The 14,750-nt window shown below is 58.9% G+C and overlaps 1 protein-coding gene across 3 annotated transcripts; it reads right to left on the bottom strand.

The window, feature by feature from the left end:
- Positions 1-1,835: 1,835 nt before the first annotated feature.
- EPHX2 (epoxide hydrolase 2) lies at positions 1,836-13,772 on the bottom strand. 3 transcript variants are annotated; one of them, XM_082048466.1, is made up of 19 exons: positions 13,608-13,772; positions 12,291-12,375; positions 12,003-12,162; positions 11,079-11,269; positions 10,868-10,990; positions 9,930-10,004; positions 9,591-9,686; positions 8,916-8,994; positions 8,681-8,715; positions 8,566-8,592; positions 6,906-6,991; positions 6,677-6,788; positions 6,291-6,365; positions 4,129-4,174; positions 3,947-4,049; positions 3,678-3,747; positions 3,516-3,596; positions 2,407-2,465; positions 1,836-2,318 (listed from the first exon to the last, which is right to left on the bottom strand). In XM_082048466.1, exons 1-19 carry the CDS (start codon positions 13,706-13,708, stop codon positions 2,234-2,236), a joined length of 1,689 nt encoding a protein of 562 aa, XP_081904592.1. In that variant the 5' UTR covers positions 13,709-13,772; the 3' UTR covers positions 1,836-2,233. The 3 variants fall into 3 exon arrangements, with proteins under 3 accessions (XP_081904592.1, XP_081904594.1, XP_081904593.1); XM_082048468.1 differs by lacking the exon at positions 13,608-13,772 and adding an exon at positions 12,819-12,947; XM_082048467.1 differs by lacking the exons at positions 3,678-3,747; positions 3,947-4,049.
- Between the last annotated feature and the right edge of the window lie 978 nt (positions 13,773-14,750).

Here is a 14,750-nt window from a genome sequence, read left to right as displayed (position 1 = left end):
AAGCCCCTGGTTTGAAAAGCCACCCTGAGCTTTTCCAGACATTTTCTTCTTTCTTTGCAAACCGAAGAGCTGGGACAGGAGCAGGATGGAGCCGCGGTGCAGCGCGCAGCCGGAGACAACAGCATTGTTGCTGGGACGAGCTCCCAGCTCTGCAGCATCCCAAGGATCGTGGTCCCTCTCCCTTCACCAAAACCACCACGAGTGGCTTCCAGCTGCAAAAAGCAATGGCCTGGAGGAGCTCGATGTGCAGCCAGGTTTATTTCTTCATTTCGGGCTCCATCCGTCGTGCTGTGGGTGCTGTGGGGGTGTCTCCATCCCCACCGGGCACCCTGGGCTTGCTGCATCCCACGCGCCTGTGCGGGTACCGGAGCTCATGCACGTGTCCTCATGTGGGATGGAGGATGCGCCCAGGGGACCAAGAACATGAGCACCCCAGGGACACGAGTGTGATGGAGCGGCTGAGGGACCTGGGGGGTTCAGCTGGAGAACAGGAGCTGAGGGGAGACCTTCTGATCTCTGAACTGCCTGAAAGGAGCTTGGAGCCAGGGGGGTCGGGCTCTGCTCCCCAGGAACAAGCGCCAGGAGCAGAGGAAACGGCCTCAAGTTGCGCCAGGGGAGGTTGAGGTTGGATGTGGGGAACAATTTCTTCCCCAAAGGGCTGTGGGGCATTGGAACAGGCTGCCCAGGGCAGTGCTGGAGTCACCGCCCCTGGAGGGCTGGACAGACGGACATGAGGTTCTCAGGACATGGGGCAGGGACAGGGGTGGGTTATGGATGGACTCGATGATCCTAAAGGTCTTCTCAACCAAAATGATCCTGTGATTCTATGCACTGGGGCACCTGTGCACCCCAGGATCAACGGATGTGCAGGGTGCACCAAAACCACACACCCCCATGGGGCCCAGGACACTCACAGCTGGGGGGGTGGGAGCTGGAGAAGCTGCTCTGGGCTGCAGGATTGGGGTCTGGGGCTGATGAGGATGGAACTGGGGGAAGGGGCTGCTGGAGCAGGAACAATCCCAGAATCTCAGGTTGTCAGGGATGGGGAGGGCCCTGGAAAGCTCATCCAGTGCAATCCCCCCATGGAGCAGGAACACCCAGATGAGGTTACACAGGAAGGTGTCCAGGCGGGTTGGAATGTCTGCAGAGAAGGAGGAGACAATGCCAGGGGTTGGGGTGCAGGGGGGGCTGGCAGGAGCCCGCCAACACCTACAAAACCCCCGAACGCCGATGCCAGCGCCACAGCAGAGGCTGTTTTGGCAGCACCCGCCTAGATTTATGGGCAGGGCTGCAGGGTGGGTGCTTGGCCGCGGTCCCGGCTGCCCGAGGATGATGCTCTGGGATCTTCCATTTCATGGGCAAACCCCAAATCAGCCCCCAAACCCGCTCCCAGCGCTGCCCCCCAGCAGCAAACCGGGGGAGCAGAGGGGTTGTGGATAATGCCGGGCTGGGGGCAGCGGCTTCAAACCTCTCGCCGCCCACCTAGGGGATGGTTTTGTCCCCCTCCCGTCCCTCCAAATCCACGCCGCTCCTTTTCCAGAGCGAATCCGGATGCACCAACATTCCCGTGGGCTCGCTGGAAGGGAGACGCAGACAGACAAACCGCAACGCCCCGGCTGAAAATAGTTGTGGGCCGGGGAGAATTTAGCCAGGGGGGTGGGAAATACCAAGCGTGTTTGCCCGAATCCCTACGCCATCCTGGTTTGTAATGTCTGTTGGGGCCAGGGGGAGGTGGATGCAGGCTGGGGACGAGCCCTGACGCCACGGGGATGGGCCATGGGGACGAGACGCTGCAGGAACCTGCACCCCATGGACAGCGGGGAGAGCCGAGGCGCTCGGGTCACTTTGTGCTTTATTTCTTACCGTGATAAGGCAAAAGGTGATTTCTCAGGCAGCATTAATTATAAATTAAAACCTCCACACCAAAACCAACCACGTGGGCACAACCCGGGACCCTCCGGCCACCCCCTGAGCCAAGGGAGCCCCTGGGACGGGGTCGGGGTGATGGGGCAGCCCCAAGGATGGGTCAAGCCCCAAATTATCTCCCAGGACCTCCGTGAGAGCTCATGGGGACCCTGCACGAAGCAGAGTCCCCTGTGCCACCCCGGTCCCGGCTCCCCCACCCATCCAAACACCAAACCAAGCCCCAAAGGCAAAAATCAAGCCCTAGAGGTAAAATGCAAGACTAAAACGCAGCATCATCCGGGGCGGGGAAGGCACAGGCTCTGCCCGCTCACAGCTTGGAGATCTTGGGCATGGGGGGTGTCGGGGGGAGCCCCTCCAGCCACTCCAGCAGGATCCTGTTCAGCGCCACCGGCCTGGGGGTGACACGGAGCTGGGGTGCGATCTGGCGCCCCCCGGGGAAGGGGGAGCCCGGACCCGGCGGCCCCAGGGCGTGCACGGTACCTCTCCATCTGCGTCCAGTGCCCGCACTCCTCGATGTGCCCCCGGCGCAGCTGCGGGATCTGCGGGGGGACACACGAGAGGGGACGGTTTGGGCCAAGATCGGGCAGAACTGGGATCGGCACAGCCCACCCCGGGCTGCATCGGCATCCCCAGCTCCTCCATTCGGCAAAAGGAATCCCCCTCCTGCTGCTGCACAGCAGAGGAGGCAAATGTCCCCCCTTCCCAAGTGATGTCCCCAAATCCCAGACCGCATCTGAAATCTTGTGTCCAGTTGTGGCCCCTCAGTTCCAGCAGGACAGGGAACTGCTGGAGAGAGTCCAGCGCAGCCACCAAGATGCTGGAGGGAGTGGAGCATCTCCCGTGGGAGGAAAGGCTGAGGGAGCTGGGGCTCTGGAGCTGGACCAGAGGACACTGAGGGGGGACTCATTCCTGGGGATCAAGATGGAAAGGGGGAGTGTCAGGAGGATGGAGCCAGACTCTTCTGGTGACAACCAGGGACAGGACAAGGGGCAATGGGTGCAAACTGGAACACAGGAGGTTCCACTGAAAGAGGAGAAGCAACTTGTTGGGGTGAGGGTGGCAGAGCCTGGCCCAGGCTGCCCAGGGGGGTTGTGGAGTCTCCTTCTGTGCAGACATTCCAACCCGCCTGGACACCTTCCTGTGGAACCTCATCTGGGTGTTCCTGCTCCATGGGGGGATTGCACTGGATGAGCTTTCCAGGGCCCTTCAACCCCTGACACTGGGATTCTGTCACTCTGTGATTCTGTCTCTTCTGCTCTGGTCTCCTCTCAGCACTTAAATGTACTTTGTGGCTTCATGTCCCAGTGTCCCCATACGGCTCCATCATGAGGGGCTGACTGGGACCGTGCTGGGACCTCCCTCCAACCTCAGCCATCCACCCTCAGATGCTGTCCCCAAAACACCCAGCCCCATCGCATCTCCCGGCAGGGCTTAACCCAAGGCAGGGCTTAACCCAAGGCAGGGCTTAACCCAAGGCAGGGCTTAACCCAAGGCAGGGTGGTTTGGATGGGTCCCTTCCACCCCTCACATTCTGGGTCAAATCCCACCGTGGGGTCTCACAGAAGAGGTTCAGGACAAGGGTGACTCACCCACTGCTCCATGTCCTTGCTCAGTTTGGGATGTAGCACCACGTCCTTCCCGGCCGTGACCATCAGCGCTGGCATCGTGATCTACAAGGGGACACAGGTGACAAGGTGTGGGGAAGGTGCCGGGTCTGTAAATCATCCCCATGGGACAGGATGGGTCCCCACCTTCCTGTCCCTGGCAGTGAGCGCCCAGTGCCAGTTGGGTCGTATGTTGCGGTACCAGTTCAAGGGGCCTCTGGGAGAGAAGGGAATGAACTGGAGACGCTGGGACCCGGCTCCTGTCACCACCGCGGGGACAATCCCATGGGACTGACAACAGCCTCCACCCAGCAGCCGCGCGCCTTCTTGGGGTCATCAAGCAAGGCCAAGGTGGGTTCGGGGGTCCCCCTTCTGCAGGGGGGGACACCAGCACCCCCCCAGGCTCCTGCCCCTACCTGAAGCCGGATTTCTGGAAGCGCTGGATGTAATATTGCAGCTCGGGGCCGCACAGGATGGGGCTGGCGGGGGGGTCTTCTGGGAAGCCCGCCAGCAATCCCCCTGCAACAAGAGGCCCAGCACTGCTGCCATGTCCCCGCCATGTCCCCCCACCCCACAGCGAGCTCTGTGTCCCCCTCACCTCGCTTCCAGACGTCGTGGAATTTGATCTTAGAGGGCAATCGGTCCTGCGGAGAGAGGGGAGTGATGGGAGGCAAGATGGACACCATTCCGGGGGGAAAACCCATCCCCAAGGGGGAAACCCACTGTTGGGGGGATCCCTGGAGCTGCCAGGCAGACTTGGGGCTCCATCCCCACTGGGAGCAGGCACAGAGCATCGCTGCATCCCTAAAGATGCAGGAATCGATCACACAGCTGTAGGACACAGAGCTGGGAGCAGGCACGGAGCATCGCTGTATCACAAGGGATGCAGGAACCAAGTGTGCAGCCCCAGGGTGCAGAGCTGGGAGTGGACATGGAGCATCACTGCATCCCTAAAGATGCAGGAACTGACTGTGCAGCCCTGGGCTGTGGAGCTGAGAACAGGCACAGAGCATTGCTGCAACCAAAAGAATGTAGGAACCAACCATGCACACCTGCGATCTGGAGCCGGGAGCAGACATGGAGCATCACTGCATCCCTAAAGATGCAGGAACTGACTGTGTAGCCCTGGGCTGTGGAGCCAAGAAGAGGCACAGAGCATCGCTGCATCCCTAAAGATGCAGGAATGAATCACACAGTTGTGGGACACAAAGCTGGAAGCAGGCACGGAGCATCGCTGCATCGCAACGGACGCAGGAATCAGTCATGCAGCCCTAGGGCACAGAGCTGGGAGCAGGCACAGAGCATCACTGCATTCCAAATGATGCAGAAACCAACTGTGCAGCCCCAGGGTGCAGAGCTGGGAGTGGACATGGAGCATCACTGCATCCCTAAAGATGCAGGAACTGACTGTGCAGCCCTGGGCTGTGGAGCTGAGAACAGGCACAGAGCATTGCTGCAACCCAAAGAATGTAGGAACCAACCATGCACACCTGGGATCTGGAGCTGGTAGCAAGCACAGAGCATCACTGCATCCCTAAAGATACAGGAACCAATCACACAGCTGTGGGACACAAAGCTGGGAGCAGGCACAGAGCATCACTGCATCGCAAGGGATGCAGGAATCAATCATGCAGCCTTAGGACACAGAGTCAGGAGCAGGCATGGAGCATCGCTGCACCCCAAATGATGCAGAAACCAACTGTGCAGCCCCAGGGTGCAGAGCTGGGAGCGGACACAGAGCATCACTGCATCCCAAAAGATGCAGGAACTGACTGTGTAGCCCTGGACTGTGGAGCCAACAGACACAGAGCATCGCTGCATCCCAAAGGATGCAGGAACCAACTGTGCAGCTCCAGGCATGGAGCATCAATGCATCCCTAAAGATGCAGGAATCAATCCTGCAGCCGTGGGACACAGAGTCAGGAGCAGACACAGAGCATCACTGCATCCCGAGAGATGCAGGAAACCAATCACACAGCCCCAGGATGCAGAGCTGGGAGCAGGCATGGAGCATCACTGCATCCCGAGAGATGCAGGAAACCAATCACACAGCCCCAGGATGCAGAGCTGGGAGCAGGCATGGAGCATCACTGCATCCCAAGGGATGCAGGAAACCAATCACACAGCCCCAGGATGCAGAGCTGGGAGCAGGCACGGAGCATCGCCACATCCCGAGGGATGCAGGAAACCAATCAGCCCCAGGATGCAGAGCTGGGAGCAGGCACGGAGCATCGCCACATCCCAAGGGATGCAGGACCTGCCCGCTGCAGAGCCAGGAGCAGCCGGCGGTGCGGGCAGAGGATGCCGCCGGCACGGCACGGCCTCCCGTGCGCTCCCGGGGCGCTGTTATTTTAAACCGGCAAGGTTTGTGCCCTGCAGCGAGAGATGAACATTCATCTGCAGGGGTTAAGGCCGCAGCGCTGGCACTGTGAGGGCTGGGGAGAGCTCCTGGCCCAAACATGTTCCCCAGGCCGGGCTGTCTCTCCCCAGGCACCATGGCTTCCTAGAGATCCTCTTAGTCCCTCCTCAGGGTCAGCTTTCAATCTTAAAAAGATGTGGGACCTGCGCTGCTGCTTACAAGGATGCGTTCACTCTGGTCCCTACTGATGGCTGCCAATGCAGACTTTCATAGGACAGCAAACACAGGGTGGGGAATCCCTTAGGGTCACTGCAAAGCCACCCCTGAGCCCTTTTTGGAGGGCTTGGAGAGGAATATCAGGCTGTGGAGCCCCCCAGGCCCACCCAGAGCTCCAAACCTACCTCCCGGCGGTAGGAGCGGATCAGCACCTTCAGTGTCCGGCCAATGTCCTTCTCCAGCTCCGCTTCTGCAATACCCTGCACGGGGGGGCCAGGAAGCACCGGGGGTGACACCGACCCTCCTCAGGGACCCCAAACCCCTGGGGGCTCCAGTTTCCCCCCAGGGCGGATCCTCCACCTGCTGGGGCTCGGGGGGACGCTGGGGATGGGGTTTTGCAGAGCTCAGCTTGGGGACAAGTCTGGCAGAGGGACCCCAACCCAGCTGTGGTGACACGGAGATCCCCAATAGTGTGACACCAGGCGGTGCCCGGGGGGTCCCCATACGCCATAGTGGGGGGTTTAAGCCCCAAAAAAGCGGTGGGGGATAAAAAACGGGGTCGTGGACTCACCGGCTCCTGGAAGTAGAACTGGTATTCTAAGTTGGGGACGGCCTTCATCTTCTCCACGATGTCGCCGGCGGGGTTGGCGGGGCGGTACGGCGTGTTGAGCGAGGCCACGGCTCTGCCGCACCACACAAGGACTCAGCGTCGGGGCCCCCCCGCGCCAGCCGGGGCTTTGCCGTGCGGACAGGACGGGATTTGGGGTGTCCCGACCCCCGGGGGGGACCCCAGCACCCACCTGACCCTCTCGGGGTAGAACAGAGCCATGTTCCACACCACCGCGCCGCCCCAGTCGTGACCCAGCAGCACGGCCTGCGGGATGCCCTGCGGGGAGGGGGTGTCAGCGCTGCGCCCCACGCGCACCAAAGACATCACAAAACACCAATATTGTCCTTTTTTTCCCCTTTTTTTGCTACTTCTTTGCGTTTTCCCCCCCGCCCCCCGAGGAAGAAGCGTTACCTGGATCCCCCCGAGCAATTCGCTCCCATTTAATGAAACATTTCCTGCGCTCTCCAGAGGGAAAAGCATTTGATTTATCCACTGAAAACATATCTGGAGGCTGCTGGTCACCCTGAGGTGACAGCATGGGGGACATCTCGCTATTGTCACAGCCAAATAAATCCCCAATTGCTGGGACGGGCTCACAGCATCCCTAGTGCAGATCCTGCAGTTCCCCCCCCATTCATTCTTCCTGACCCCTCTGGGCACTTACAAATAAATCCAATTAAACCCTGCGCTGCTGACGATGTAGCAGCCGGTTCATAATTAGCTGATATTTAGAAGCGTAATTAAAATTCTCCCCCGGCGGCAGCGGCTGGGGTTGGCGAGTCCTGCTCGCTGCCGTGCGACGGCGTGACAACAGGGGTCTGGGACCCCCACAAAGAGGGGTGGAGGGTTTGGGGGGTCCCAAGTGGCTGAGAGTGACATACAAGTGACCTACGGCAACCCACAAGTGGCTGAGAGTGACCTACAAGTGACTGAGATTGACCCACAAGTGACCCAGAGTGACCTACAAGTGATGAATGGAGATGCATCACAAGGTGGGAGCTCCCGCCTCCCATGTGGGGCTGATGGGTCCATCCCACCATCACCCCGCCGGCCCCTGGACCGCTCGGCATCTCCTGCATCCCCGACCCCAGCGCACAAGGAGCCCTTGCAAAACCCTCCAGGGCTCTTTTTGTTTCCTCTCCATTGTTTCTCAAGTTATTCTTTTCTTTTTAGCATTTTTGGAAGGACTCGACCCCTCGGAAGCCGTTTCGCAAGGGAAAAGCCCTGGGGGTGCTGGCATTTGCGGGCTCTGCTTTCCTCCCCCTCCACTCCATCTCTTTGAAAAGGCGCAGGAATCAAGCCCATCAACCCCACCCTCTCACTGGGATGGGAATTAAACACAGAGCTCCCAAGGGGATGGGACATCGAGATGACATGGGGTTCAAGCCATTCTGAGGGGCAGCACGGGTCCCCCGGCCACCCCAGTCACTCAGGAGCTGCTACGATTGGGTTTTAATGGGGGACAGGGACTGCGACCGAGTATCCTTCCCCACACACTTAGCAAAACCCAAACCAGGCGCCACCAGCTCATGTCCCCGTCCTCAGCAAGGACACAACGCCCAGGAGGAGGCGACGTGGAGCTGGGGACCCTCCCAAGGATGGGTTGTCCCCACCGCAATGGGTTGGGTGAACGTCCCCATTCTTCATATTGCACCCATGGGGAACACAAGAATGGGGCTCGGTGCTGCCCCAAAGGGTTTGGGGCAAAGTCACCAGGGACCTCAGCATGGGACAGAGTCACCGGGCAGCTCAGCTGTGTCTTCATGGGAAGGAAAAGGTGAAGGACAACAAGGGGGACAAGTGGCCAAACCTTGCTGAGAAACAGGGACCCGTGGCGGGAAGCTCCTCACCAGTTTGTCCAGGAAAACCACCAGGTCCTGGGGACAGGAGGAGAGAAAGGCTCAGGTCCTGGCCGGGACGTGTCCCACCAGCCCACCACCCCCGTCCCACCACCCAGCTCCTCACCTTGCAGATCTGCTCCTGCGAATATTCTTGTATATCTGCACAAAAGACACAATTGCCATGATTTTAGCATCCCCTCGTTTCTATGGATGTGTTCTGCACCCACCGGAGCCGCGGCAGGAGCAGAACAGCTTCCACCCCCCCAGGAGAAGACTCCTCCACCCATCTGCTCCTGGGCTGGACCTCAGGACCGGCAGCTCCCGCCCCATCCCAGTATAGCCCAGTAAAGCCAGCTCACCCGGCGGGGCCGTGGACTCCCCATAGCCCTTCATCTCCAGAGCGATCACCCTGAATCCGGCATCGGCCAGCGCGGGGATCTGGGGGAAAACCATCAGCTTCTGGGGGGCATGGAGCCACCCGGAGCTCCCCTGCCCACCCAGCACGCCCAGAGGTGTCCTGGGGGCAGCTGGTGACACTGGAGGGTGAGGAACTCTACTGGGTTATCCCCTGTGTCACTCAAAGCTGAAAACAGAGTGGTGGGACAGCCCCAGGATCCCCCGGAGTGGTGGCCATGCACCCCCTCCACCCCAGCATCCCACCCCCATCCATCCATCCGTCCGTCCGTCCATCCGTCCATCCATCCATCCGTCCATCCATCCGTCCATCCATCCGTCTCTCCGTCTATCCGTCCATCCATCTATCCATCCGTCCATCCATCCATCCGTCCATCCATCCACCTGTCCATCCATCCGTCTGTCCATCCATCCGTCTGTCCATCCATCCATCCGTCTGTCCGTCCATCCATCTATCCGTCTGTCCATGCATCCATCCGTCCATGCATCCGTCCGTCCATCCATCCATCCATCCGTCCATCCATCCATCCGTCCATCCATCCGACCGTCCATCCATCCGACCGTCCATCCATCTGTCCATCCGTCTGTCCACCCGTCCATCTCCTCGTCGCCTCCATCACCTGGTAGCGCCAGGAGAGCCATGTCTCAGGGAAGCCGTGGCACAGGCAGATGACGGGGCCGTGTCCCATCTCCACAAAGTGCAGCTGGACGCCGGGCTGGAAGGGACAGAGATCCCTCACCAGCCCTGGCTGTCACCCCTAACCCGCCACTCACCACCCCCACCGGTTTGGCCGCCGAGTGATGGGACAAGCTCAGCGTCCCCCACCCCAGAGGACAAGGGACGACCCAACAAGCCACCCCTCGGCTGGCACGTCCTTGCATGGAGCTCAACACCCTCCCCAGGACACCTGACCCCCCACCAAGCCTGGGGACACCTTGTCACCCAGGCAGCCCCCTACCCGGATGGACACGTAGCCGTGGGTGACGTTGGACGGGTCACACGCGGTCGGCAGCGGCTCTTCTTGGCCGAGAAGCTGCGGGTGAGGAGCACGGGGTGAGCGGTGGCCACAGCGGGATGTCCCCACCATGGGACAGCCACACATTTGAGGGCCAGGGGATGAGGTTATGGGGACGGGCAGCGTTTGCAGGAGGTCACTGTCCCCATCACATTGGTTCCCAAAGCCACCCACAAGTCCTGTGCCAGCACCACATCACCGCAAGACCCAGAACCACAAAATATCCCAGGCTGGAAGGGACCCATTAAGGATCATCAAGTCCAACCCCTGCTCCTCACAGAAGCCTTACGCAAAATAATCAGTGTCTTTACAATGAAGCCAAAAAATACGTGTGAAGGTTCAAAACAAAATGGCATGTAAAAGAACCAGCCTTTAGCTTCCAAACAGGTTTTAAAACAATCTGTGCCCCCAAAAAACATCAAATATCTTTGCAGTCAACCTCATCAATCTGGGAGCCTGATATGATTTGAGTTTGGCAACAACACGAGTCAAGATGCCAACTCCAAGTGGTTCCATTGAGCATGAGGGGCCTCGGTGGGCCAGGGCGAGGAAGGACAGGAAAACACAGGGAAGGGGGAATGAAGGAGATAAAGAATGGGTTGGTGATGCATGACCAGGTCACATTGACACCTTTGTGTGTTTCTGCCTGCGCCCACCCAGCCGTTCTGTGCACAGAGACCAGCAGGATTTACGCTGGCGCTTTCCCTACATCGTTAGAAATGGAAGAAGCAACTGTATAATTAAAGCGGAGGGAAAACAAACCAAACCAAAGGCCAGGACACAAGCACCACTTGCAGAGCAGCATCGTTGCACAAGGGGTCCGTCCCACCCGTCACCCCATGGACCCCAGGAGAGCAGGGAACCCAGATCACCCCACGTACCTGGGCACCCGAGAGCTGCTCCAGCTCCTTCAGGACGGTGTCGGTGTCCCTGACGAGGATGGTGGCCATGCCCATCTCCCGAGCCGGCCGCAGGTTCTCCCCAATGTCATCCAGGAAGATGGCCTGGAAATGCACCAGCCAGGGCTCAGCACCCAATGTGGGCGCCCACAGCGACCCCCCGTGACTGTTCTTTTGGGGGTGACGGCCGTACCTCCTGCGGTTTCACCTGCAGAGCACCCAGGGCGTAGGTGTAGATCTGGGGATCCGGTTTCTGCATGCCGAGGCGGCAGGACTCGATCACCAGGTCGAAGTGCCGGTGCAGCGTGTTCATCAGCGTGGCCGTGAAGAGCCGCCCGGCGCTGTCGTCCACCCAGTTGTTGGTGAGGACGCAGGTTTTAAACCCTAGGAAAGGGCTGGTTTTCCCACGCCGGTCCCCCAAAAGCATTTGGTTTCACTTCTCCTCCCCAAGACACATCTCTCAGACCTTCCCAGCCTAAAATTTCCCCTTTACAAGGCTCTGTCTGGAATAAGATGACCCGGCAGGAGATAACAGGATGCTCAGCAGGAGCTTACGCCCAGTTTGTACCTCTAGAAAAGCAAATCTGAACCTTCAGGACATGAGGACACTCGGACAGGGACACTGAGATGCTGAGGATGGACCCATCACGGTGTGGGGTGACGGGCTGCGGCATCCTGCTAATTGCTGGCGGGGCGATTACATGTCTGATGGATTTGGCAGCAGGGATCGGAATATTTAGTTAGAGATGCTGAGAGAGCACTTTGGTAGAATCACAGAATCATTTTGGTTGGAAGAGCCCTTCAAGATCATCATATCCAACCATTAATTCAACCCTGGCACTGCCCCATGTCCCTGAGAACCTCATGTCCGTCTGTCCAACCCTCCAGGGATGGTGACTCCAGCACTGCCCTGGGCAGCCTGTTCCGATGCCCCACAGCCCTTTGGGGAAGAACTTGTTCCCCACATCCAACCTCAACCTCCTCCTGATGATGATGATGATGATGACTGAGCAGGGACCTCGTGGTGGGACCAACCAGCACCTCCATGGCAGCCGCTCAGGAGGGCACCAGCACCCCAACTCCATCACCCCGTGCCCCAAACCCCCCTGGCACCCACCGTTCCTCCGCAGCACCCTGGCCGCCTGCAGCAGGGGGGTGTTGATCGTCCCCTTGGCCGCCATCTCCTCGAAGACGCGGGAGATGGAGAAGGTGGCTGGCAGGGTGATGCCCAAGGCAGAGGCTTGCTGCCGGCAGCCCTCTTCCACCTCCGAACAAAGCTGGAAAACACCCACAAAATCATTCAATAACCCCCCAAAAACATAAAACAAAGCCCATCTCGGAGGCCGTGCTCCCCCGGCGCATCGGAGCATCCGTGATGCTCCACGGTTGGTACCCGAGGGCTCACCTGGGACAGGGTGATCTGTCCCTTCATGGCTTTGGCGTAAGGGCTGTCAGAGCCGCCAGCAAACAGCACTTGTTGCAAGAAATTACTGCAAGGAGAAGGAGGGGAGGTCAGCTGGGGGGTACCCCGATACCGGGGGGTCACCCCAATACCGAGGGGGTGCTATGGGGATGCTCTGTGCCGGGGATAAGGAGCTGCCTAAATCAGTCCCGCTCCCTCCTCCATCATCTCCGGGACTGGAGCATCACTCCATTACCGGACCGGGAGATCGTTGCCCATTTATTTCTCGCTGGCAGTTCAATTACTTCGCCCCGCAGATAAACGAGCAGGGAGTTTCGACACGAACAACAAAAATATAAAATAATGCAAAGAGTAAGGCTATTTGGTCAGCTGCATCTCAGGGAAAATAACTTTCCCCTATCACAAGATCACAAAAGGCCTTCTCGGGCGGCAATAAAACAAGATTATAGCCAACGGGCCTTAGGACAAAGTCGATAAAAACGCAGCTCGGTTAAAAATAAACGGCTTTACCTTTTCCAGCAGGATTGCTGTCATCTTCTTTTTAATATAAAACGAAGCAAAAAATATGCTTGATGGCCTGATAATCTGGGAATTTATTGCTCCATCTGCTCCACGTCCTCCAGCATTTGGCTACTTAATATTTTATTCTTTTTTTAACTCCTTGCCATTTTTTTTCTTTTAAACAGCCAGGCGCTGCCGGGAAACCCCAGCGTGTCGGGCGGTACAGACAGAACCTGTTTGGCTGCTGTTTGGGAGCTTCCGCAATTAGTAATTCCCAAATATCTCATATTAAATGGGGCAAAGGGCTCAGTGGGACTTGAGAGGCTGTTTGGGACCCGCTCGGGGATCCAATTGTCTGGGTTTTGTCAGCTCCAGCTTGTGCATTTAGTTGTGTCAGGTCTCAGCGCCGGGGAAGGGATGAACTTAATTAATTATCTTGGATAATTAAGGATTAGATGCTCTTCTTAGTGCTTCTGCAAACACCCCCTATGGCAACCTGGGGGTTAGTTTTAACTGCTGACCTATACCCTACAACCAGGACAGGATCATCTCCAGCCTGCACGCCACATATACACAGGGACCCCAAGCTGCACCCCACACCCAGGACAGGGGGACCCCACCCTGCACCCCACACCCGCTCCTGCGCTCCTGCTGCCCAGTCGCGCACACCCCGTGCGGCCGGGCGCCGCACACACAGTATTGTCGCCTCGTCTCTACGTGTCTCGGGCCGAGCGGCGACTCTCCGAGGCGCGGGCGGAAAAGCGCCGCCGGGCTAGGCCGGGCCGGGTCAGGCCATACCTGGGCAGAGCAAAGTCCCGCTCGCAGGAGCGCAGGAAGTGCTGCAGGCTGGGCCCGAAGACCACGCCGCCAAGGTCGAACAACACAGCCCACCGCTTCATGGCCTCCTCACCGCCGGCAGCACCCGGACTCGAACCCGTGACCCCGACCCCTCCAGCGAGGAGGCCGCTCCACACTCCCCCGCGGGCCCCGCCCCCGAGGCCTCGCCCCCTGCCTGGGTGCTGCGCTGGGTCCTAGCGCCGCCGTTCGGCGCCTGTCACAGAGGGCACCCCTGCACGGGGGGCAACCCGGCTTTGTCCCATGAGCACCCTCCCGGTCCCGGGGGGCTTTGGGGACCTCCGTGGCCACGGCTGTGGGTGGCCGCCACTCCACCCGTTCCCTGTCTCTGCTCCCCGGGGTTTTGCCCGTAATCGCTTGTTTATTTTTCCCGTTAACGAGGAGCCCGGGACCCCCCTTCAGGTCCCGCAGCACCCCAAGGTGCAGCAGCACCCACTGACCCAACGTGCCTGCACCCAAATCCTAATGGGGCTGAAGGTGGGAAGGGGCGGGGGGGACACAGGCCAGAGCGGCCATATGTGCTGCAGGTGTGCACACACACAGGTACACACATGTGTATGCAGACGTGTTCACATGCACACGCATGTGCCTGCATACATGCAGAACACATGCACACATACATACATACGTGTTCACACCCATGTGCTGGCACACATCTACGTGCAAATGGACAGAGAAAAATGTATGTGTGCAAGCATGCGCATAAACACTCGCATGCAGACATGCATGTACAGCGACAGGCATGCATGCACACATACAGACATGCATGTACACATACACGCATGCAAACACACAGGCAGGCATGCACACATACACACATGCATATACACATGCATGAACACACACGGGCAGGCATGAACACACACAGGCATGTATGCACACACATGCGCACACACATATGCACATGCGTGCACACACATATGCACACATGTGTGCATATGCAAAACACGTGTGTGTGCGCTGAGCATGTGTGCACACCAGCAGGCACGTTGCTGAGGGTGTGTATGTGCACTGTTCAGCACGCGTGTGCGTCTCCGAGCACATGTGTGTGCACTGAGGCTGCGTGTGCTCTGCCAGGCACGTGCG

The sequence above is a fragment of the Streptopelia decaocto genome, assembly GCF_964273445.1.
Source record: "Streptopelia decaocto genome assembly, chromosome: 3".
NCBI classification, from domain to species: Eukaryota; Metazoa; Chordata; class Aves; order Columbiformes; family Columbidae; genus Streptopelia; species Streptopelia decaocto.
This window is presented reverse-complemented; position numbering and strand designations above follow the sequence as displayed.